The 22,667-nt window shown below is 47.9% G+C and overlaps 1 protein-coding gene across 1 annotated transcript; it reads right to left on the bottom strand.

The window, feature by feature from the left end:
* Positions 1-1,613: 1,613 nt before the first annotated feature.
* LAYN (layilin) lies at positions 1,614-19,052 on the bottom strand. Its single transcript, XM_032594981.1, has 6 exons — positions 18,700-19,052; positions 12,628-12,785; positions 7,743-7,775; positions 7,041-7,124; positions 4,841-4,937; positions 1,614-2,336 (listed from the first exon to the last, which is right to left on the bottom strand). Exons 1-6 carry the CDS (start codon positions 19,050-19,052, stop codon positions 1,973-1,975), a joined length of 1,089 nt encoding a protein of 362 aa, XP_032450872.1. The 3' UTR covers positions 1,614-1,972.
* Positions 19,053-22,667: the final 3,615 nt, after the last annotated feature.

The following is a 22,667-nucleotide window of genomic DNA, read 5'->3' as shown; positions in this document are numbered from 1 at the left end:
CAAATATAAAGGGCCTGGGTAAAAAGCTGCAGCTGCACTTGAGTCCCGTGAACCTTTAGTTACCAGCTTCAGCGACTTAAAGCAAGCTGTTGACACAATTCACCAACTTCTGTTTGTTGTTGCCATACTTCCTTCTTCCTGGGCAATAGGAATGCTTTTTAAACTAAAATAACTGTTACCTCCCCCACCCAGTTGGAGTATGAACTTTTAAGTTCTGCAAACTTTTCAGCTGACCTATATAGACTATGCTGTATCAGCCTGAAAAATGAATTGCTCATCCATTCAACAAATATTGATGGTCTACTCTGTGCAAGGTGCTGTCTGGAGTGCGGGAGTTACAATGCCGACAGGGCGGATTGGATCCCCACCCTGATGGGGGTGCAGCCTAACAGGGGCCCCAGTAGGTGACACAGGGGAGGATAAAGGGATAGATTATAGACCCAGGACATCTGAAGCAAAATGGGAGCTTTGATGTTTTGGAGCAACAAATCGGTCCTTCAGACCACGGGGTCACTCATTTTGCTTATATGTTGTGAGTCCACAAAATACACTTCCTGGGAGCAGGCCTAAGTGATGTTTCTGTTGTCCACCCTACTCCCTGCCCCCGTGTAGCCGGCCATTGGGCAGTGATTACAACTGACTGCACGTGATACTGCTCGGACCCAGACCAGCTAACTCCGTCTCGTTCGGGGCTCCGTGTGTGAGACAAAGTGACAAACTATGAAAAAAGTAGGATATATGATCAAAGGTTACGGGGCGCCTGGGTGGCTCAGTCGGTTGACCGTCCGACTTCAGCTCAGGTCATGATCTCCCAGTTCGTGGGTTCGAGCCCCGCATCGGGCTCTGTGCTGACAGCTCGGAGCCTGGAGCCTGCTTCGGAGTCTGTGTCTCCCTCTCTCTCTGCCCCTCCCCCACTCACACTCTGTCTCTCTCCCTCAAAAATAAATAAGCATTGGAAAATTTAACATAATAAGCTAGAAGGGGTTTGCTGATGATATTAGATAAGAGCCTGCAGACCTTCAAAGTGTAAACAGCTGATGTTGGGCCAAGAAACTTTTCTGTGGATTTGAGTCCAAAAGTATTTGAGATAAGTCCCATAACACAAAGGACGAATCATTATCATCATCAGCCAAACCATGTTGCTGCTGCCGTAAAACAAACACACGAGGAGAATAAGAGCACTACCGGGGCTGGGCACACAAAGAAGCCTAGAAGCCGAGACTCACATTCCAGTTTTAGTTTGTAACGTATTTCCAAGTTGGATATGTCCAAGTTTGGATGCGAGGAGAAAGAAAAAGAGGTCCCCTGAGGTTACATGCAGAGGAAGGGCTGTAGACACAGACAGACTAACGTTCTGCTTCCTGCTTTTGATTTGATTTGATTCTTTGAAAAAAAAAAACAAAACAAAACAGATCTAAGATTTGTCCGTACACTGGCCAGCCTGATGCCACAGTACGTGGGCTTTGAAAAGATTCTGTAATTTCTGTCTCGTTGTGATTATATCTGCTGCCGAGATATAATATATATATATGTATATATACACACACACACACACACACACATATATATATATATATATATATACATATATATATATATATAAAACAGAGCAGAGCGAGAAAACCAGAACCCAGAGATGGCTTTCCCAAGTCCCACAGCCCCAAACTTATCCCTGCCAGGGAAGTCACTCTCCCTTGAAAGTCAGATAGAACCAGTCGATTGACATTTCTTTTCTACTAAGTGCCTGACCGTGGGCAAGGTGCTTTCTCATAAGGCTGATCTGGGTGAGGAGCTGGGGTTGGGGATTTGGCCAAACTTGGGGATCCAACAGGGGCTAATGGGGGTCACATGCTTACCCCCAAGACCTGAACTGAGCATTTTCATACACATTCTCTTTTCCTCACAGAAAATAGGAGAGTTTTGCTCCTCTTTTCGTTCCCATTTCCATTTGTTCAAGTGTTTTTCATGTGCCCTAATAACCATATATTTCATTTTCCACCCATCCAGACTCCTTGCTCCTCCCCGTTCGGTCTGAGGAGAACTCGTAAATGTCATTGGTCACAAAGCCACTCTCCACGCTCGCCAGAGTCACGAATCCACTTTCGGATGGGTTCACGGCCATGTTGTCATAGTCACAAGACAGGTCATCGGGAGTGGCTTCTCCCGAACACACTCGGAATGAAATGTTCTTCAGGTCTGGCCGGGTCTCAGCCAAATCGGCTTCACTTTGTTTTCGAATGATGTTGTAAACCTCTAGGTCTGGGCTGTTACCCGCATGAGGAGAGGGCCAGATGGTGTGCTGCTCCTTCGTGCTGGGGCCTGGCTGCTCCCCTTTCCTAGGAGGAGAGAAAAGCGGGGCCAAGTATTTTAGACGAGGGGACTGAGAATATCCCCGTGTCTCCTGTTCAGGCAGGAGAAAGCCAGCCTGGGAAATCACTACACTGTCCTTCTCACCTACCGAAACTTACAGGTCAGGGCTTCGGGGTGGGGTGAGGTGGGGTAACAAAACGGGGAAGTGTTGTATTCAAAGCGATTGTGTAGCTATCATTCACTGCTGCAAGAGCATAGAACAGAGGTGGTTATCCCGGGCTCCTCAGAGCTCCCAGAGGGTCCATGGATAGAATTGGATGGGGAAAAATATCACGTTAAAAAAAACTCATCTCCAAGTGAAAGTGAGCCTGTCCTTCAATTCTGAATGTAGGCAACAAACTAGAGTAGAATTAGTAATACCTTTGACTCGATCACCAACAGAAATCACAGGTTATTTTCGTATCACATCACAGTTGCCATAGAGGCCTTAAAATATTTTACACTCATCTCTGTTTCAAAATTATGGTAATCATATCCACTACTAGATAAGGAAGCATTAATAAAGAAATGCGTGTATTACCAAATCACAATCATTTTTGGAAATATTTTGCTAAACTGTTGTATCAGTATAATGGCTTCCCTTGTAATCCAATATATTTTATTGTAATATATTTAAAGATATTGTTCTGGGAAGGAGTCCATAGGCTTCATTTGACTGTTACAGATGTCTGTGGCACAAAAAAAAGGTAAAACCCCCTGAGATAGACTCCAGCTTCAAAGTCACAATTCCCAAATCCTGGCGAGGTGTTAAATAGATAGAGTAAGGAAGGGAAATTAAAACCAACCAACCAACCAACCAACCAAACCAAAACAAACAAAAACAACTGCAGAGTAAGCGGTTGGAAAATATATTTGTAACTTTTAACTGAATTCTCTTTTTAGATCAAAGAGAATCAATTAATAAAAATAATCATAGTAAGAGCTAATATTTTTGACTGCTTACTGTAAGCCCATTCTGCATGAATTAATCCTTCTAATGATCCTATAAGGAAGTTATTATTAAATGAAGCAGGTTCTATTTCTGACCCTTGAATGATGAAGGGCTTAGGGGTGCCAACCCCCCACACAGTTGAAAATCTTCATGTAACTTTTGACTCCCGGCAAACTGAACCACTAATAGTCTACTGCCGACCCGAAGCCTTAATGATACTGTAAATAGTTGATTAACACATATTTTGCATATTATATGTATTATATATTGTTTCCTTACAATAAAGTAAGGGAGAGAAAGGAAAATGTTATTAAGAAAATCACAGGGTGCCTGGGTGGCTCAGTCGATTAATCGTCCAACTTCAGCTCAGGTCATGATCTCATAGTTTGTGGGTTCAAGCCCCATGTGGGGCTCTGTGATGACAGCATGGAGCCCACTTGGAATTCTCTCTCTCTCTCTCTCTCTCTCTCTCTCTCTCTCTTCATGCTCCTCCCCTGCTTGTGCTTGTGATCTCTCTCTCTCTCTCTCAAAAATAAATAAACATTAAAAAAAAGAAAGTGATAAAGAAGAAAAAAAACATTTACAGTACTATACTGTATTTACTGGAAAAAACCCCACAACATGTATAAGTGGACCCACACAGTTCAGACCCTTGTTGTTGTAGGGTCAACTCTGCATTGATATCTTACTCATTCACCTTAAAATAGTCATCAAAGGGAGTCAAATCTTAAAGTCCAATCAAGACTATAAACTTAAAAAGTCAAATCTTAAACAAGTCAAAACTTAAAGCAAATACAAAGGTTTACACAAGTCAAATCTTAAGCATTGGTATTTTACTAATTCATCTTAAAATGGTCATCGAAGGGAGCCAAATCTTAAACTGGACCTTAGTTTTTCTGTTGTAAAATGGGCATACTGGCCTTCTTCTATGTATGGCATGATGATGGGGAATAAAAAAGCAACTGAGAATAGCTGTGGGTCCCTCAAAAATGGTGGCCCATGATTCATAAATAGAGGTCCTCTAGGCTACTTAGTGGAGCTATTTGGTAGCAATCTATAATTGTATATTGAATTAAAAGAAAGTCCATTTAAGAGACTGAGCTATTTCATTTTTAATAAAGTGATTTCATTGCAGGTGTTTGCCAGAAGGCTCTGGAACAGTCATATTTCAATGGCTCACTATTTATTCCTTCCCCCAACTAACAAACATTTTTGGAGTGAGAGTATTCATTCATGGAAGTACTGTGCTGAGTGATGTGTGTATACAAAGTAGGCAAATAACACAGTTTCACCCCTCAAGTCATGTAAAATCTTCCTTACACAAAAATGAAAGAATATAAGATCACTCTCTTAGTCACAACTAAGCACAAATGCTTAGTACTTCTGAATGTCCTGAGCCCATCGGAGAATATACTCTCAAATCTGCAATGGTGATTCTCTTGGGGCCGCTATGGCTTTTTAATGAAGTAAACAGAGCAATGTCCAAATCTCAAAGAGTCCAGAAGATACAAAGACTCACACAACGACAGTTTTACTTGCCTCCTTCTATAGATCCAAACCCAACACACAACTGTGATGACCACAAGGAGAAGGACGATGCTGGGGATTAGAATGTAAGCAAGATTTAAGGCAGCTTCTGAAAAGAAAATTGCGTATTATCAGCATCAGTGGTTTTTACATGCTTCAAAACAGACTTAAAAAAGCATAATCAACATAGAGTATTTCAAAGAGCGCATTCCTGGAAGGAAATAGGTATACAGTTACCCAGTTGGCAAAGTCTTCTAGTTTCAATAAGTGAGCGTTTTCTACCTATCTTGTTATCCTAAGTAATAGAGAAAAGAAGTTTAAGTGTTGGAGTCTCTTGCAAAATATCAGAAAGGCATTTTTTGAATTAAATTTGTTTTTTTTTTTCCCCAGAGGAAAGAGATACTCTCTTTTCTTATCCTTCCTGTCCCTTAACAAAGCAGGGGCTGCTTGGGCAGTGTTGATGTCTTTGGCTCTCGGGACAGAAATGGTAGTTCCCAAGGTGGGGTGGGGAAGAGAGGGAGGGAAGAAGAATTGAGTCTCAGTGCTGTTACCAGGAAAGAGAAGGTCACATGAAGCCCATGAATCAGACTGTAACCTTCCAACAAATCTGACTAAGACTAATTGGATCCAGTTGGGACCAAGAGCAGTGACTGTGGAGGACATTCAGAGGTCTGTTATCCCGACCTATCCTTTAAGACTTAGAACCAAAGAATTTTCTGTCATGGGGCTTGAGGAGGAATCAAGGACTGGGGCCTGACCCCTTTCTTCCTCCCACTGGTCCAAGGTTCCCAACCTTCTGGAAGCTGTTGCTTTGTTTTCCTGTGAGGCTGCAAACCTAACAACCACACAAACAAAGAGCCCAGAGCAAAACCCACTTTAAATGCCGCCATAAAACCGATGAGCACTGAAAACGTCACCCACCTCTGTAGAGCCCTTTGTACTTTTTTCAAAGCATTTTAACACATTTTATTGGTTGTATAATAAAATTTGACCTTGCTTCTGGAAGAGAGGCCCTAAATCTTTGGAATTTTGCAGGTAATAGGGGTAACTTTATTATTCAGGAGCCCCTCCGACCATATCCGAGTTTATGCTGGTAAGATGTCTCAGGAAGGGGGCTCCTCGGGGGTCTCAGGACAGGAGGGGGCGTGAAGAGTGAGTTCAATTTCATGGCCAATGACCAAATCAATCATGCCTATGTAATGAACACGTTGATGTGCCAGGAGGGTGATTATGCATCCTGATTCCCCAGGGAGACGACACAGAAACTCCCCACGTAGGACCCTCCCGGACCTTACCCTACCTGTTACTTCAGCTGGCTGGTGGTGATCTGTATCCTTTACAATAAAATGCAGTCCTACGTATGGTGTTTTCCTGAATTCTGTGAGTTGTTCTAGTGAGCTATCAAACCTGAGGGGGTTGTGGGCATCCTCTGGATTTGTAGCCAACTGACCAGAAGTGGGGGTGGCCTGGGGACCCCTGGACTTGTGACTGATGTCTGAAGTGACTTGCTGTAGACTGTGCCCTTAACCTGCGGGCTCTGTCCTAGCTTGGCGTGGCTAATGCCAGAACTGAACTGCAGTATTACAATATCCGATTTCATTTGACGGCCACAGTGAGGCTCTCGGATACGTGAGACACATGGCGTTACTTGTGTCACGCAGAACATGAAAACTAAAGCACAGAGAAATGAAGTGGTTTTTAAAAGTTGCCCAGCCACATAAACCCAGATCTCCCTCTTTGAGACTCCAGGAGAGAGTCCAGGTGGAAATTCCATCAGCGCTCCCAGTTATCACCCCCCTTTTCTCTGATCCTTCTTGATTCCAGTTGTGAAATGTTTGTGTCCATTTCCTCTATTTGTTTCACAAGCGAATGTCAAGGTCGGACCTGTTGGCCTCACGGCCTGGGTTTTTCCCCTTTGTTCCTCTACAGCCATTCTCTCGGTACCCTGCCCCCACCCACAACTGCTGGGCGTCCCCCAGCCCTATCTATCCTCATCCTCAGGCAGGCATTTCACCTCCTGGCCGACTACTCTCCCCCTGTGGTTTCACTACAAACCCCAAAACTTCGTGCACTTTCTGCAAAGTCACAGATGCCCTGTCTAGTTCATTTTTTAAGTGGCTACAGGACAGAACAAAGTAGAAAGTGTAACCTTGGTCATCTGTGATCGGGAGAGTCCCGTCATCTATTTCCCCCAGGAGAGTTGGGTCCATACCTTTGTTTCCTTTAAAAGTCTCTCTGGCATCTTCTTTCCCTGTGTCTTCTGGAAGCATGGGTGTTGCTGGCTCTGTTCCTTCACCTGGAGACAGACACACCGACTTGAGACCCCAGAGAAAAGGCCTCATAATCCAGATAGTCTCTGAGGGTGGCCAGGTTGTGGGTGGGATCCCCCAAAAAGAGGAGCAGTTTGACTTGGGCCATTTAAAAGCATAGAAAAGTTAGGGGTTGAGTTTGCCGGCCTACAGGTTCAACTGCCTTCATCTTCCTGGGGAGATCTTTGCTGCCAAGAATCATGTACTGAAACGGACAGCAGGCAGCTGGCGTCAAGGCACATAAGATACAGAGGTGCCAAAGGGAAGGGCCAATGACTCACTTCTAGGAGCATAAATTATCCGTTTGGCTCACTTCTTTTCTCATTAGATGGAATTATTCCTCTCAGATTGTCAGTAATGACAAGTCACATCCCAAACTGAATTTGTGGTTGTTGCTTTTCAGCTCTGGGAGAAATCGGCAACGCCAGGGAGAGATTAATGAACTACTCGACAGGGTTGCACGCGGCATCTACCTCTCCGAAAGGCATGACTTAACACCCGCGCTCTTTCTGTTGGAAAATCTGGTCTAAAGAACCTATGGTTCTAAACCCATAAAGGGGGCCTGTGAAACAGTCCAAATGAACCCAACTCAAATGATAGCTTACCTCCAGGCTTTGTAGAAGGAGCTGTTGGCTTCTCTGTGGCAGAAAGAAACAAATATGAAAATAATAAGTAAATTTCCATGCCATCTGAATGAAACTGGCCAAATAATGGCATCCACTTATTTACTCAGTCTTCCGATAAACTTTATTTTGTGTTACTCAATGCTAGGAACTGGGTTAGCAAGCCAAAAGAATCACTTTTTCACCAAGACTAGCCTTCCCCCAGCTTTACTTGGGTATTTTAAAAAAAGTATTTTAAAATTTTATTTATTTCATTAAGTTTATTTTTGAGAGAGAAAGAGGAGGGGAGGAGGGACAGAGAGAGAGAGAGAGAGAGAGAGAGAGAGAGTCCCAAGCAGCCTCTTTGCTGTCAGCACAGAGCCTGATGCAGGCAGTCATGACCGTAAGATTATGACCTGGGCTGAAATCAAGGGTCAGACGCTTAACTGACTGAGCTACCCAGGCGCCCCAAAGTATTTTAAAATTTTAAATATGGGAATTTCCAAATATAAACAAGAATAGAAAGACTGGTATAATGAACTTCTATGTACCATCACCCAACATATGGCTAATCCAGTTTCAACAGTAATCCCTATCCCTCCCCAGCTACACTCAGGCCTCAATTTTAAAACAATCCAAAAAAAAAAGACGAAGAAAAGCAAAGAAAAGAAAAAGCAATCCAAGACATTTTAACAACTCTCACTAGGGATGTTTTAGAGGGTAACAAACACAATGTCCAAGCAGTGGAAGTGGTTGTAGGGGGGTAGGTAAGCAGACCACTGCCAGCCCCAAGGCAGACACTGGTGATCCAGAACCTGAGTCATTCAAAATGTTGCAAAGAGCCTCAGGACAATCAGGTTGCACAGAACATCTACACTGAATACTTTTACCTTTGGCTGAGAGTGTGTGACCCTCAGGTACTGGTAGTAAATCTCTCATGCTAATCAGATGCTCTGGCATTCATAGGGATGGGGTCCTTAAGGGTGTGATTTCGGAATTCACAGTCCTAAGCCCAGGATGCCAAGGCCATTCTGAAGTTTCATTCAGAAAGGAAACTTTTAATCATCTTCCTGTAAGTGTGTGTGCAATGCAAATCCATTCGTTTATTTAAAAAAAAAAACCCACTTATATAGTTCCTGCTATATGATAGAAACATCATGTTCTAAGTGTTTTATAAAAACGAACATGATTTACCCTGATAACAGCCTAATGAGGTGGTTGCTCTTACTACGGTGGTTTTGTACATGAGGTGCCTGAGGTACAGGGAGAGTAAATAACTTGTCCGAATCTCATAGCTATTGAGCAGCTGAACTGGGATTTGACCCAAACGACTCATGTGAAAATTAAAATTGCAAGGAGACAAACTCAGCTAGGTACTGGAGACGCAACAGCAAACGAGAAGAGTCCTTACGCTCTCTGGGATGGCCATAGCATATGGAAACACAGGATGATATTAACAAACACTAATTTGTGACATTACATGATAATACATAGTGTATTCAAGAACATCACATGATGTATTCATTTTCTTGTCCCTCCATGGTCCCATCCACGGTGCAAAACTGCATTAAACATGGCACAACACGAACGCAGCATTCCATCACTCCCTACGATGTATCTGCAATGCACTGCCTCAGATGATTTGTCTCTCATTTTCACTGGATACACCTACGCCTTTCGCGCACCTCAGACGTAAGCCAGAGTTCAGCCCTGGCTAGCGTGCCACCTGCTCTACGTGGTCATGCTGTCTAGTTTTAGATGTTATTCAACCAGTCTCTTGCTACTCTAGCATAATAGATGGTGTGCCTTCCTGTTGGGACCGCCCTGGACGACCTTCCCCTAGCCCATCAGGTGCAGGGATTCATTGCTCCAAAGTGCATGTTTCCAGACCTCACGTCAACCAGGTAGTGAAAGGCAGAAACTTATAAATAGGCAGTTAAAATACTGTGTGTGTGAGGTGCTCTGATCCTCCCAGGAGGAACACCTAACTTGGTTTTGAGGGGCCCTTGGGAGGTTTCCCAGAGGAGATTTCTTTTTAACTTCTTATTTTGAAAAAATGCAGATTTATGAAAATTTGCTAGGATACTACAAGGAATACCCATATAGCCTTCACCCATAAGTTACAATTTTATCATATTTCATTTATTTAATTATTCTGTCTCTCTGTATCTCTCTATGTCTATCTATATTCTTACTTATACCTACATATACACCCACATATGTACGAAGAACACATACAGACACATGCATATGTGTGTGGAGGGGTTCTCTTACATAACCACAGTAACAGTGATCAGAACCAAGATATTGTCATTTATAGTCTATTACCTAATCTATGCACCTTATGCAAATTCTGCCAATTGTCCTAAAGCTGCGCTTTATACAAAACCATCATCATCCTCCAGGATCTACTTCACGATCACCTGTTGCACTTAGTCGTTCTGAGAGGTGATGTTCAACGTGAACCCCAAAGGTGAGGATGAGTTGTCTGGGAAAGGGGAGGAGTGTTTCAAGCACAGGGAACAGCAGTCAAGAGCTCTTGGGCAACTTCACAGAGTGCAGAGGGGAATGGGGGGGGGTGGACAGCTTCACAACGTGCACAGGGGAATGGGGGAGTGGAGGTGAAGAGAGCTGCTCGTGCAGCTTCTTGTATGGCTAAGGTGCATGAACTCATCCTGGAGATGGGTGGCCACATAAAGACAACGTGTTGGTTTTTCTCCACGTGCTCACCTCCCTCTGCCAGATCTAGTCTGCCCTCCTCTGTGTCCCAGGAGGCTGACGTCTATGCATCGTGTTATTGGGACTCCCTTGCCTTTTCACTTCCGACTGGGCTTAGCTGATGGGAGGCAGAGGCAGGAGAGCAGAGAGAGGTCCCAGGCTTTACTCCCCAGGCTTACTCCCCTTCCTGCATCACCACCGCGGTTTGACAGTCGCTGCATTTTATGGTTATGGCTTCTGGTGGGTGGGTCCTATTCCATGACTCCAAGCTCATGGGAGCTCGGGGTTCTGCTAAAACCATTCTCTCCACTTGCTCCTTTGGGCTCAGGGGTAGTAACAGCGTCCTCCTGTGGCTAGTCCCTGGGCCCCTCACCGTCTCTTTCTCTTTGCCACACTTCTGTAAATATCCTTTTATTATACTCTCCTCATTAATCCTGTACATCTTTTTTTTTCATCTTTTTCCTGTCAGGACTCGGTGTCATTCAAGTAATAGCAAAAGTTGGGGCGCCTGGGTGGCGCAGTCGGTTAGGCGTCCGACTTCAGCCAGGTCACGATCTCGCGGTCCGTGAGTTCGAGCCCCGCGTCGGGCTCTGGGCTGATGGCTCGGAGCCTGGAGCCTGTTTCCGATTCTGTGTCTCCCTCTCTCTCTGCCCCTCCCCCGTTCATGCTCTGTCTCTCTCTGTCCCAAAAATAAATAAACGTTGAAAAAAAAAAAGTAATAGCGAAAGCAACAAAGAATAGTGTGTATATATATGAATATTATATTATGAATATTTCATATATGTACATACATGTACATATATGCACATATATGTATATATGTATGTATATGTATATATACACATATACACATATATACACGCTAGGTTCAAAGTCCAAAAATTAAAAGGTATGAAAAGAACTTTTAAAATCGCACATTTCCTTCAAAAAAATGTTTAAAAACTACAACATTTGAAACCACAGAGCTGATAGGACATAATTAACAGAGCGATGGAAAGTTTTGCTTTTTTTTTTTTTTTTCAACGTTTATTTTTGAGACAGAGCATGAACGGGGGAGGGGCAGAGAGAGAGGGAGACACAGAATCGGAAACAGGCTCCAGGCTCCGAGCCATCAGCCCAGAGCCCGACGCGGGGCTCGAACTCACGGACCGCGAGATCGTGACCTGGCTGAAGTCGGACACTTAACCGACTGCGCCACCCAGGCGCCCCTGGAAAGTTTTGCTTTTACTGCTCTAAAGAGGCAACTTGCTAAGCCAGCCCCATCTCAGCCACCTCCCTGCCCGAGTCAGCTCTGTGTGGCAGGAAGGGCCAGGTCTCTGTGGGGAGGAGTTCCCCTGGGGTGGGGCGGAGGTGGGGGAGAGGGAGGAAAAACACCTTAAGCAGCAAAAACCAGGGCAAGAGCATAGTCCAGTTCAAAGAGTTTAGAATGACAGGATTATTCTCACCAGGAAAGGTGAGGGCTGGGACCCAGCTGTTGGCTTTAGGGATCTGAGAAACTTCAGGGACAGATAAAAAAAATCACCTAAGTTTAGATCTAAGCCAGTTACGATGGGGGAGTTTGGGAAACCCCAGGAGAGTGAGACTGCAGGCTTGTAGCCAATTGAAAAACCTTAACAGACCTAGAAGCCAACGCCAGGTGAATCTGCAAGGTGGTTTAAGCCTGCTCCTCAAGGTGACCGCTATCTGTCCAAGGCCAGTGAAATCGGTGTACTCCATTATGTACCTCCTCGGGTCATTATTCTGTTTCCTTAAAGCCCCAGAAAATAATGTCACATGGCTGTTAGAAGACTTGCAGGAACAATGGCCAGCTTCCTTTCATATTTCTTTTTTTCCAAGTTCCTACAGCCAACCTCACATGTGGAAAGAATAAGAATTTGTCCACTTAGAGGGCTTTTTGTTTCCTGAACTTGTCATGATTCTCGCTTTGTCAGACATAAATTAGACCCTTTCTTTTCTTCATCCCTTCTCTTAGCATCAGACACTCCTCTCCTTTGCTAGAAGTACTCCTCCACTAGGAACTGTCACTGCATTCCCGAGTGCTCAACACCGCTGGCATTCCCAACAAGCTTTCTCAGAGACCACATAACAAATTCTGGGAACTAGCAGCTGCTTATGAAATAAGAGAGGCAGCTGGGGATTCAGCCACATGACTTGGGGAAGGATTCATTACCATCAGAATATTTGCAAATGAAATTGTTCTTCATGTTGCATTGGTCGTCATTCCACTGGAACATGTAGCGGCCCCCGATGCCAGCAGGTGCCGATGGCTGATGGTACATGACCACGCAGACCTCGCTGCCGCAAGAAGGCTCATCCACGTACCAGTTCCTGCAGGAAAGGGGTCAACAATGGAGACAATTGGAGAAGGAAGCCCCAGACTTTTCCCATCGAGTTCCAGTGAACCATGGACGTAGGATTCTGCGTCAGGAGACAGGAACACAGGGAGGAATTGAAGTGTTGCCAGTATGGAGAACCACGTGCTTTCTAAGGTGGCCATCTCAACCAATCATCTGACATTTGCCACAGGCTCTCTGCGGGGAGGAATATATTACCATATGACGTCTGCAAAGCAATTATGAGAAGAAGCAGTCTGGGATGATCTTATGCTTGCTTTTTGCGAACCGGCTTTTGTTTCTCTTTGTTGTAGAAATCAGACGCACTGACAAGAGGCATGGCTCCTCTCAGCCAGAGCTTGCCTCGCTCATATCTCTTTATGCTTTTCAACCGTCATAACTGCCTTTCTAGCCCTACGAAGTAGAGGGAAAATTCGAGCATCTGAGCAAGACCTTCCAAAATGGAGAGGCCGTCAAGGCAGGTGAGGGGGTAGGGACAGAGCAGAGGGCCCCCCTAGTCTAATTTCAGCTTTTATCTTGTTTTCCCTTCATCAGGCGGATGAGCCCCTCCTTCAGCCTCTGCTGCCACATTTCTTGCCTTTGTCTTCCTAGCTCCGTTAGCAGCCTGAGCTCCACTATCCGGTGGTACTTGGAATTAAATGGTGCCGCCACCCAGTTGAGTATATGGGTCCCATTTTAGGGCCTTGGATTCCACAGAGAGTCTGAATGCTGTGAGCACTCACTGCATGCAGTGATTCAGGGCTGGGTTTTATAGTCTGCGTGGTTACCCACCTGAGCTGCTTCCTTCTGAGGCCCCGATCTCACCCTCATGCTCAGATTATTTAGCTGGGCCCTGCTGCTTTGCCTGGATCTTGTCAGAGCCCCTCCTTAAGAGGCAGCTGAGAGACAGGTCTCCTTGCAGCACCTCAGTACGGCTCTGCTTGAGGGCCGTGTTGCCCTCCACCAAAGGGAAGGTCCTTTGCTATGCCTACGGGGTTGAATTTGCCTGGACAATAACTGAACTCGCAGCACTATTTGGACATTGTGCCTGGGCAGTTGGGGGCCCTGACTTGGGCTGGGCTCTACTCCATTAGTTACCTCCAGGCCATTTTCCAACCCAGTTGGTGGACCTCCTAACTTGACTTGCCTTGTTCTCTTCCCCACTGGCCTTATGGCTTTATGTTATTTCATTGCACTGATGATGGAATGGGTGGAATTTTATGCCTGGCACCTGGTCTGTGGACTTGAGCCAGGTCTCAGGCTTGGAATTCACTGATAGAAGAAGAGGCCAGGTCGTCAGGAGGAAGGACCCTGCAACGCCATGGTTGGTACACATGGGGATAATTTTCCTGTTCTCCCAAAGGTGCCTATGGCCATTTAGTAGAGTAACCATACACTGGGGGAAAGGAGATACCCAAATATCATAAGGACTGTTGGGCACAGGATGCAAGGTGACATTGATATTCAAAGACTTGAAACATCATCAAGACTACCCATTAGAGTGGGAGCATATTGAGCCCAGGTATTGAGTAGAGCTCTGGCCCAGGACCAGCTCACAGTGGGACCCACCCAGCAGTCATTTACCAGTCTGCAGATATATGACTTGAACTGCCATAGTTGGTAGTTGGTATAGTCCCACGTTGGTTCCTTAGCCTGTGAGGTAAGAGCTGTAATAGTGGACAAGGTCAAGTAGAAGCTTCTGAGACTTTGCTTTTCCCCAACATCTCCAAAGCAGTAAATAAAAAAACCAGTATCTTACCGAGGGGAAGATCACAGAAAATGGTACCACCATTCTAGACAATGCAAGGGTCTTATTCGCCATCGTACCTTTATTTAATTCACTAGTCCGGCTCCTACAAAAACCAGATGCATCCTGAAGGATGACACTAGAACAGCATAAATACAACTAAGTAGAAGCCTCAATTACAGCTTCTGTGCCATCTACGGTGTCTTTGCTAGAGCAGGTTAACTTGCCCTTGGGTACCCACAATACAGATCTGGTAAACACAATATTTTCCATCAGAAAGAGAATAAAAAACCATTTGCATTCACTTGGAATGGACAACAATACACATTTATCATCTTGCCTGAGAACTATATTAATTTTCCAACCCTCCGTCATAATGTGGTATGAAGAGATTTGGACTACCTACACATTTTGCAGAAAATCACACTGGTCTGCTATATTTCTGACATCATGCTAATTGAACCAGAAGAGCTTAGGAAGACTCATGTGCTCCAGAGGATTACATGTCAACGCTATGAAGATTCAAGAGCTTGCCACTTCATGAAAATGTGTAGGTTTCTAGTGATCTAGGGAATTCCAGATCATCCCTTTCATATTAAAGGACGAATATTGCATCTTGAAGCATCTTAGAGTAATGTGAAGTAGGAAGCGTAACACCTTTGGGTGCTGGAGACAGCATATTTCTCACTTGGACACACAGCTCTGGCCCATATATAAGCTGACACGAAAGACGGCCAGCTTTGAGTGAGGTCAAGAGCAGAAAAAGGACCCTGAAGCAGGTCTAGGCTGTAGTGCAAGCAGACTTATTATCTAGCAGATCCTATTAGCAGAGGTATCCAGATGGGAAAAATAATGCCACACAGAATTTGTAACAAGCCCCAATGCGAGAATCACAATGTAAACCCCTAGGATTCTATAGCAAGGTCATGTCTTCTGAAACAGAGAGATAATCACCTTTTGCAAGGCAGCTGCTGGCTTGCTACTAGGCAGGGAGCACCAAGAGACCGTGCAATTCAACTTACCCATTGTGAGTGAGGTACTATTGGACACACCCAGTCCTGGGATGGGAAGGCCCAGAATCAATATATATTCAGGACCAAAGGGCACTGTATGAGCACGTAGAGCAGGCTGCCATAGCCTCTAGCACTGTCATTCCAAAGACTCTCCATCAGCTTACACCAATAGCTGCATAAGGGAACCCCTTATGACTAGTTGATAGAGGTGCCTGAGTTCGGTTCATTGATAGATCAGCCAAGAATGTGAGTACAATTCCAAATGGACGGCTGCTGCACTACAACCCCACTCAGAGTTGGCCTTGAAAGACCGAGTGGTAATGGGACATCCTCCCATTGGCCAGAGCTTAGATGGTATACTTAGTCAACTACCTGGCACAGAAAGAGAAGTTACTGGAGGTCAGAATATATAGGGACTCAGGGGTAAGGCACAGAACTTGGCCAGCGGATCAGGAGTCTAAAAGGAGAAAGAAAGAGGGGAAGTTTGGGGATAGGGAACTCTTGGCTAGGAAGATGCGAATAGACATACGGGAATAGGTATGAAGTATGAGGATCTATCACACGTTAAAACCCGGCAGAAAGCCTCGAGCACTGAAGAGGCACTAAACGACCAGGGAGACAAACGACTCGGCCCGTTGATGTCAGCTAGCCTGGTATCAGCTGCCTTGGGGCACAACAGACACTCACTACAGTAGCCGTGGTGGCAGGGATGGAGACTATGCATGGGTTCAACAGTACCCACTCCCACTCACCAAGGCTGATCTAGCTACTGCCAAACATTGACCCTTCCAGCAACGGAGACCAAAGCTAAGTCCCTAAAGGAACACCAATCCTAGAACACCAGCCTGGCGTTCGGTGGCAAGTTGACTGCACTGGACTCCTTCCATCCTGAAAGGGGCAAGGATTCACTTTGACAGGGATAGACGTACAACCTGGGTACGGGTTTGCCTTTCCTGCCGCAGGGCCTCAGTCAGCACCGCTATCCAGAGCTTACGTAGTATTAGATCTACCAGGACAGAATCCCAAATGACACCTCATTGGACCATGGGACCTACTTTATAGCAAAGGAGGGGTGGCAGGGGCTTGTTGCTGGGGCATTTACTAGTCATATGACATGTTGCAGCATCTGGAAGTTGCCAGCCTGACAGAATGATGGACGACACAGCTGAAGCACTAGCTTAGAGGCAATACTTTTGCAGGGAGGCAGGATCATCCTCCAAAACATCCTCCAAGGCTCAAGTATCATCCCGTATCCCCAAGAGCAAGAACACATGGATCTGGGAGCCAGGGGGTGGAAACAGGAGGAGGCTTGCTTACCATCACTGGTAGTGACCCTCTGGGGAATCCGTGCTTCTTGTCTCTGCAATGCTGGGCTCTGTGGGTTTTAGATGTCCCAGGACCCAAAGGGGAAATACTTCCCCCAGGAGATCTAGGAAAAGTCTTTTTTTTTTTTTAATATTTATTTATTTTTGGGAGAGTGCAATGGGGGGACAGGCAAAGAGAGGGGCCAGAGGATCTAAAGCAGGCTCTGCGCTGACAGGCTAACAGCAGCGAGCCTGATATGGACCTTGAACTTACAAATCGTGAGATCATGAACTGAGCCGAAGGTGGACGCTCAACTCACCGAGCCACCCAGACGCCCCTGGAAAAGTCTTATTAAACTAGGAGTGATGGCTGCCACTTGGGCAAGAGGAGCAGTGATTACCTTTGTAGGAGGAAACGGGCCCCCATTGCAGGAGGATGTAGCTATGCTATCACCTATCCTGGGCAGGGAGAAATGTTTGGCATCCAGGTTGTCTCCTTGGGTTCCTGTGGGTATTCACACACCCAATTTGGATGGCAGATGGAAAAGTGCAGTCACTCCAGCCTGAGAAGTGCACATTGACTGGGGCTTCACATTCCTCAGGGCTGAGGGTCTGGGTCCCTGCCACGAGGTAAGCCTTGGAGGTTCCCTGAGCAGAGAGAGAGGGGAATCTGGGCTGCAGTAGAGGAGGGAGGTCACTGAGTATCAGCTGTGGCCCTGGGACTAGCGACAGTGATGGGAAGTACAGTTTATCCTAAGAACTTGCCTTTTTCAAGTTTCTCCCAGGAAGAGAGGCCCAGAACCCTGTAGGGGCTACTCCTACTCCTGGAAGGTGTGGATGTGGTCAGCGCAATGGGTAGACTTTGACAGAGGATGATCAGCTGTCTTAAATGTAACAGGTAAAATCATGTATTTTAACCTGCATTCTTTGTTTTTTGGGGGGAGGGGTTAGGGGAGGGGCAGAGGGAGATGGAGAGAGAGAATCTTAAGCAGGTTCCACACCCAGCTCGGGGCTCGATTCCATGAGATCATGAATGACCTGAGCTGAAATCAAGAGTCGGACGCTTAACCGACTGAGCCACCCAGGCTCCCCTAATCCGCATTCTTTTGACTGATCATGAGTTCAAACTTCTTTTCCCCATGTGACTGTTCACCAGTTAGATTTTCTATTTTTCAACGGTCTGCTCAGGTCTTTGGCCTCTTTATATTTTGGGGTTTTACTGACTTACAGAAACTCTTAGTGTGTTAATGACTTCTATAAACTCTCTATCTAGTAACACTGTAGTTTGTTACACTTTTCCAGTCTATGTCTGCCTCTTGACTTTGCTACCTTTTGATGTTTATCCATGTCACTGCATTTCTTAGGGAGGGACCGTGGCAAAGCCATGGTGCCAGGGTGCGGTGTGAAATCAGTAAGTCCTGGCGCTGTGGGTTTACAAGGGCCCTCCAAAATGCGGGATCCCTCAAGTCCCCTCTTGGTCCATCCGGGCCCTGTGGTCGGGAGCCCTATATTGAGTCTTAGCTCCACAGACCTTCAATTTCTCATTGGGGTTCTAATCCAAAAGGCTGGACAGCCAGAACCATTTCACTTCAGGCATCACCTGCTATTAAAACAACGCTTCCGGGCCACGGCCACCTGGACAGAGCTCTTGGGACATGAGTTGGGCACAGATCCCACCACCTGCACCACACTGCTTTGGTCAGTGGCTGTTCTGGTGCTGTCCCCTCAGGGTTCTGCCTGGCTGGGTCTTCTCCTCTTCCCCACTGACCTGGCACCACGGATTCAGCCCAACCCCTTTCTGAGTTACGTCAAGTGAGTTGGCTGCCGCGGATTCCACACACTTACCTGAATGTTGACGTGCTGCCATCGGTCCAAGCATAAAGGTCCTGGCAGGCTGTGCCATTGCTCTGTTTCTCCTCACGCCTCCTGAGCCCGATCCAGAAATCGCCGTCAGACGCCAGGAGGTTTTCAATGAACTTTTCTATCAGTCTCTGCTCATCCTCAGACTCGATGCTCACCAGCTGGCCTCCATCCCTCCTGCAGGCTGCCTTGGCTTCCTCAAAGTTCAGTCTTCGAGAAGCGTCGTGGAAATAAATGACTTTATAGCAAGGCTTCTGTGTCCCTCCCCGGCAGACCGGCTGCCCTAGAGAAGATAGAAGCCAGCCTATTTCAGGACTCCCCGAAGTATACCAGGGCATGGGAATGGCGCTATCCCTGGGCAGGGATTCTGATTACTCATCGGTGGACTGTGTAATGTCGTTTAGCTTCTCAGAGCAAATTAACACCCCTTCCGGCATGGAGATGCAGTGATTTAAACCCTGACGCTTATATTGTGTAAGAACTCCACGTTTCGTTCGTTCCGTTACAGATTCTTGAAAAGCAGACATTGTTGACTATCCTTTAGAGCACAGGTAGATGAAGATTTACGGTTTCACCCCAAGCCACACATCTAACACTGGCACATCATCGGGAAGCCTCAGGGGATAGTGTGGTTCAGCGTGAGCTACCTCTGTTTGGTGCTTCCTTCAGGTAAGAGAGGTATTCTGAAGTTGGGTGTGGGCTCCTCTATCCTGGAACCCTCTGCCTAGGTAGTAGGACTGAGATGTCACCCAGTCTGTGGTGTGAGCAGAAGCTAAGAGCATCAGGTCGGTGCGGGTTGTCTGTTGTTGAACTTGCTTCAAGACACAGCTAAGTTGTACTGAATTCCTACCATGTGGCATGAACTACGCTAAGGGCTTTTGCATTTACATATGTTATCTCACTGAACTCTCCTGATCATCCTGTGCTGTAGATTTGCTTATGCCCCATTTTACAGATGGGAAAACTGAGGCTCAGAGACATTAAATAATCTGGCTAAAGTCACACAGCTATCAGTATCTTCGCTGGAGTTGGAAGGCCATTCTGGTTACGGAGTCAAGCCCATAACCATTGAACTATGCTGCCCAGTGCCCACGCCACCGCAGTTTCAGGCTGCACTGGGAGCCTATGTGACGTGTGGTATCTGACCGACACCAGAAGGACTGAGCACCAGAAGGACTGAATCCCACACTGAGACAAATGTGTGGGATTCTACTGAGGAGGAACAACATCCCACCCTAGCTTGCATCTGGGTGCCTGAAGCCTTGCTGCACTGGAACTTTGTTCGACCAGCATGTACTGAGTGTCCACTCTGTGCCTGGCACTGTGCTAGGTCCTGGGAATACAGATACAAATACGAGCTCCTGGCCTGCAGAAGCACACAGCGTATGTTTCTGGACCTGAGCGTACAAGTGAAAACCACATTTCAACAAGGGGAGTCCCTCGCAATGTCAGAGCCAGACTGTGGGCTGTGGGTGTGAATTTCTACCACAGACAGAAGGATGAAGGATTCTGGTTCGGGAGCCTCTTCCCAGCCCTCAAGGAACGTTCTCATTTTCCTAATTTGTTCTGCAGCCGTGCGGCGAACAGAGAGCTTTCGTTATTCCCAATAGTGTCCAGAATACGGGGCAAAGGCTACACTTAACGGCATTCTCAGTGCTAAATGGGAAGGGAGCACATACAGATAACCCAGAAGACTCCTGCGAATTCTTGTTTCTATTGCTTCTTTTACCGCTTTTGTAAGGACATCCTCAATAAGCAACAAGTTATAAGAGTTTTGCATCTTCTCCCCTTTCTTTGTTATTCTTCTGTTATTGCTAGAACTCTAACAGGACTGGCACATTAGCAAATTAGGAGGCCTCAAAAGCAAGACATTTCGCACTAAGAAGGTGTTCCAGGGAGGGTGAGGGCAGAGACGCTGTGGCTGGAATGCTGCCTGGAGAGGGTATTGGCCTAGCCCAGCTCTTGTGATTCTTTAAAGGTGGCTCCAAATGAGGGGGCGGACGGAAAATGAGCCCCAGGGACCTACAACCTGGCCACAGCATGACAGAAACTGGAGTTGAATTTACTGGCAGTCCCCACTTCTCTGCCCTGGGTTTACCAAGGGAACAAATAACACCTTAAACGAATTTCCTGTATGGTCCAGCCCGGCTCCTCAGCGCAAGTCAGCGGGTGAGCGCCAGAGAGCCAGAGCTGGAAGGATGCCTGAGGCGCATCTGGTTCCCCTGCCTTCAGGAAGTGTCTCTCTCTTCTCTTTTGCAGGAAGGGGAAGGGCGAGGGCTTCTGTTCCCCACGACCTAGGACAAAGCCTATGCAGCCCTGACCCAGGCAGCTTTATTCGGATGCACTCCCACCCCCCACCTTCTGCCACCAGGCAGTCCACCCCCATCCTGAAAGCAACTGCGGGTCCTTTCCATCAGCTCCGCAAGCAGGGATAACGCAGTGGCGGCTGCCATTCTCCGCCATCCCCTACCGCCAATCTGTCGGCGCCCCGGAGACCTGAGAAAGGGGCACGGACATTCTCTCCGCCCCCACCCCCCACCCCCGACATGCAGACCAAACGCAAGAGGCTAGAAGCCAGAGCACTGTACCTCCTCTGAGGTCCAAGTCCGAGGCTGCAGTGGCACGACAGGAGGAAGGAAGCAGACAGTCATTCCCCTGAGTCAGGCGGGGCTTGTCCCGCGCTAACTAGGGTTCTTTCCCGATCTCTAAGCGCTCTGGTTCCAGAGCTGGATCTGGCCATCCTCCCCCCACCGCGCCCCCCATCACCCCGAGAAGAGACTAGAGGTACCAGGCTGGGTGCCCCGCGCACAGCCGATCCAGAATCCCCACTGTACCCGCCGTCTCCAGGAGCAAGAGATCTCCCCAGTGGGCTGGAGGAGAGTTGGTGAGCCCGGCCAGCGCCGGGGTCCTGGCAACTATTGGGCTGCACTCAGAGGGGGGGCCGAGGGGGCACCTCCTGGGGCAGATTTGCGCCCCCGCCCCCCGCCTATGTCCCCCACCGCCCGGAACTCAGGGCGGGGAACGGCCTTTGAGGGTTCCAGGATACCCAGGGACTCGCGCGGGTCTCAGCCGCTGGGCTAAGCAAGCTGGGCGCGCAGGAGGGCTGGGTCCACCAGCGGGGCGGGGACGCCCCCAGCCCCTGCAGAGGGCCGCAGGAGAGGCGCCGCGGCCTCGAAGACGGCCAGCAGCAGGTGGGGTGCAGGCGGTGCCTCTGCGGAACCCGACCTGGAACCAGCCCCCGCCCCAGCGCGCTCACTCACCGCTTAGCAGGCGACCGGTGGCGCCCCGGGGCCCCGCCAGCAGCGCGGCCAACAGCATGGCCTGCAGCGCGGCTCCCGGCTGCATGGCTCGGCTCGGGTGCGCCCTCGGACGCCGCGGCGCCTCGGCGGTGGAGCGGAGGGACCCGCAGCTGCGTGCACGGAAACCGCAAAGGCGGCGGCGGCGGCAGCATCTCCCGAGGACCCACGGAGCCGGCACCCGAAGGAGGCGGGGAGGGCGCGGAGCCAGCGCGCCGCCCCCCGCCCCTTGGGACGTCACCGAGCCCGCCCCCCGACGGCCTCCTCCGGCGAGCTCAGCGCCAAAGACCCGGCTGGCCGGAGAGGAGGGAGCCGGGGAGGGGAGACCGCTCCCCGCTCCCACCCCCACACCCCCCGCCGGCCCCGCCCCGAGCTGCCCACGGAGATCCTGCGTTTGCCCAGGGCGCAGGGCCGAGGGCCGTCCCAGTCTGGTTTATCGGAAATCTGATGAAGAGAGCACTGTGGCTAAGATCACGACCGCATCTCAACCCCACGCCCGGGAGACTTGGCCAGATTCACCCAGCGCCCTAGGCTCTGCAGTGTGGCCCAGTGGGACAGGCGAGGCACCGAAAACCTCCCTGGGGCTGCGTAGGCTGCAGTCCGGGTGCTCAGCGCTACCCCCGAGAGAGGAAGGGTGGGTGCAGAGAACAGATGCTC

Source organism: Lynx canadensis, chromosome D1 (assembly GCF_007474595.2).
Source record: "Lynx canadensis isolate LIC74 chromosome D1, mLynCan4.pri.v2, whole genome shotgun sequence".
Lineage (NCBI taxonomy): Eukaryota > Metazoa > Chordata > Mammalia > Carnivora > Felidae > Lynx > Lynx canadensis.
This window is presented reverse-complemented; position numbering and strand designations above follow the sequence as displayed.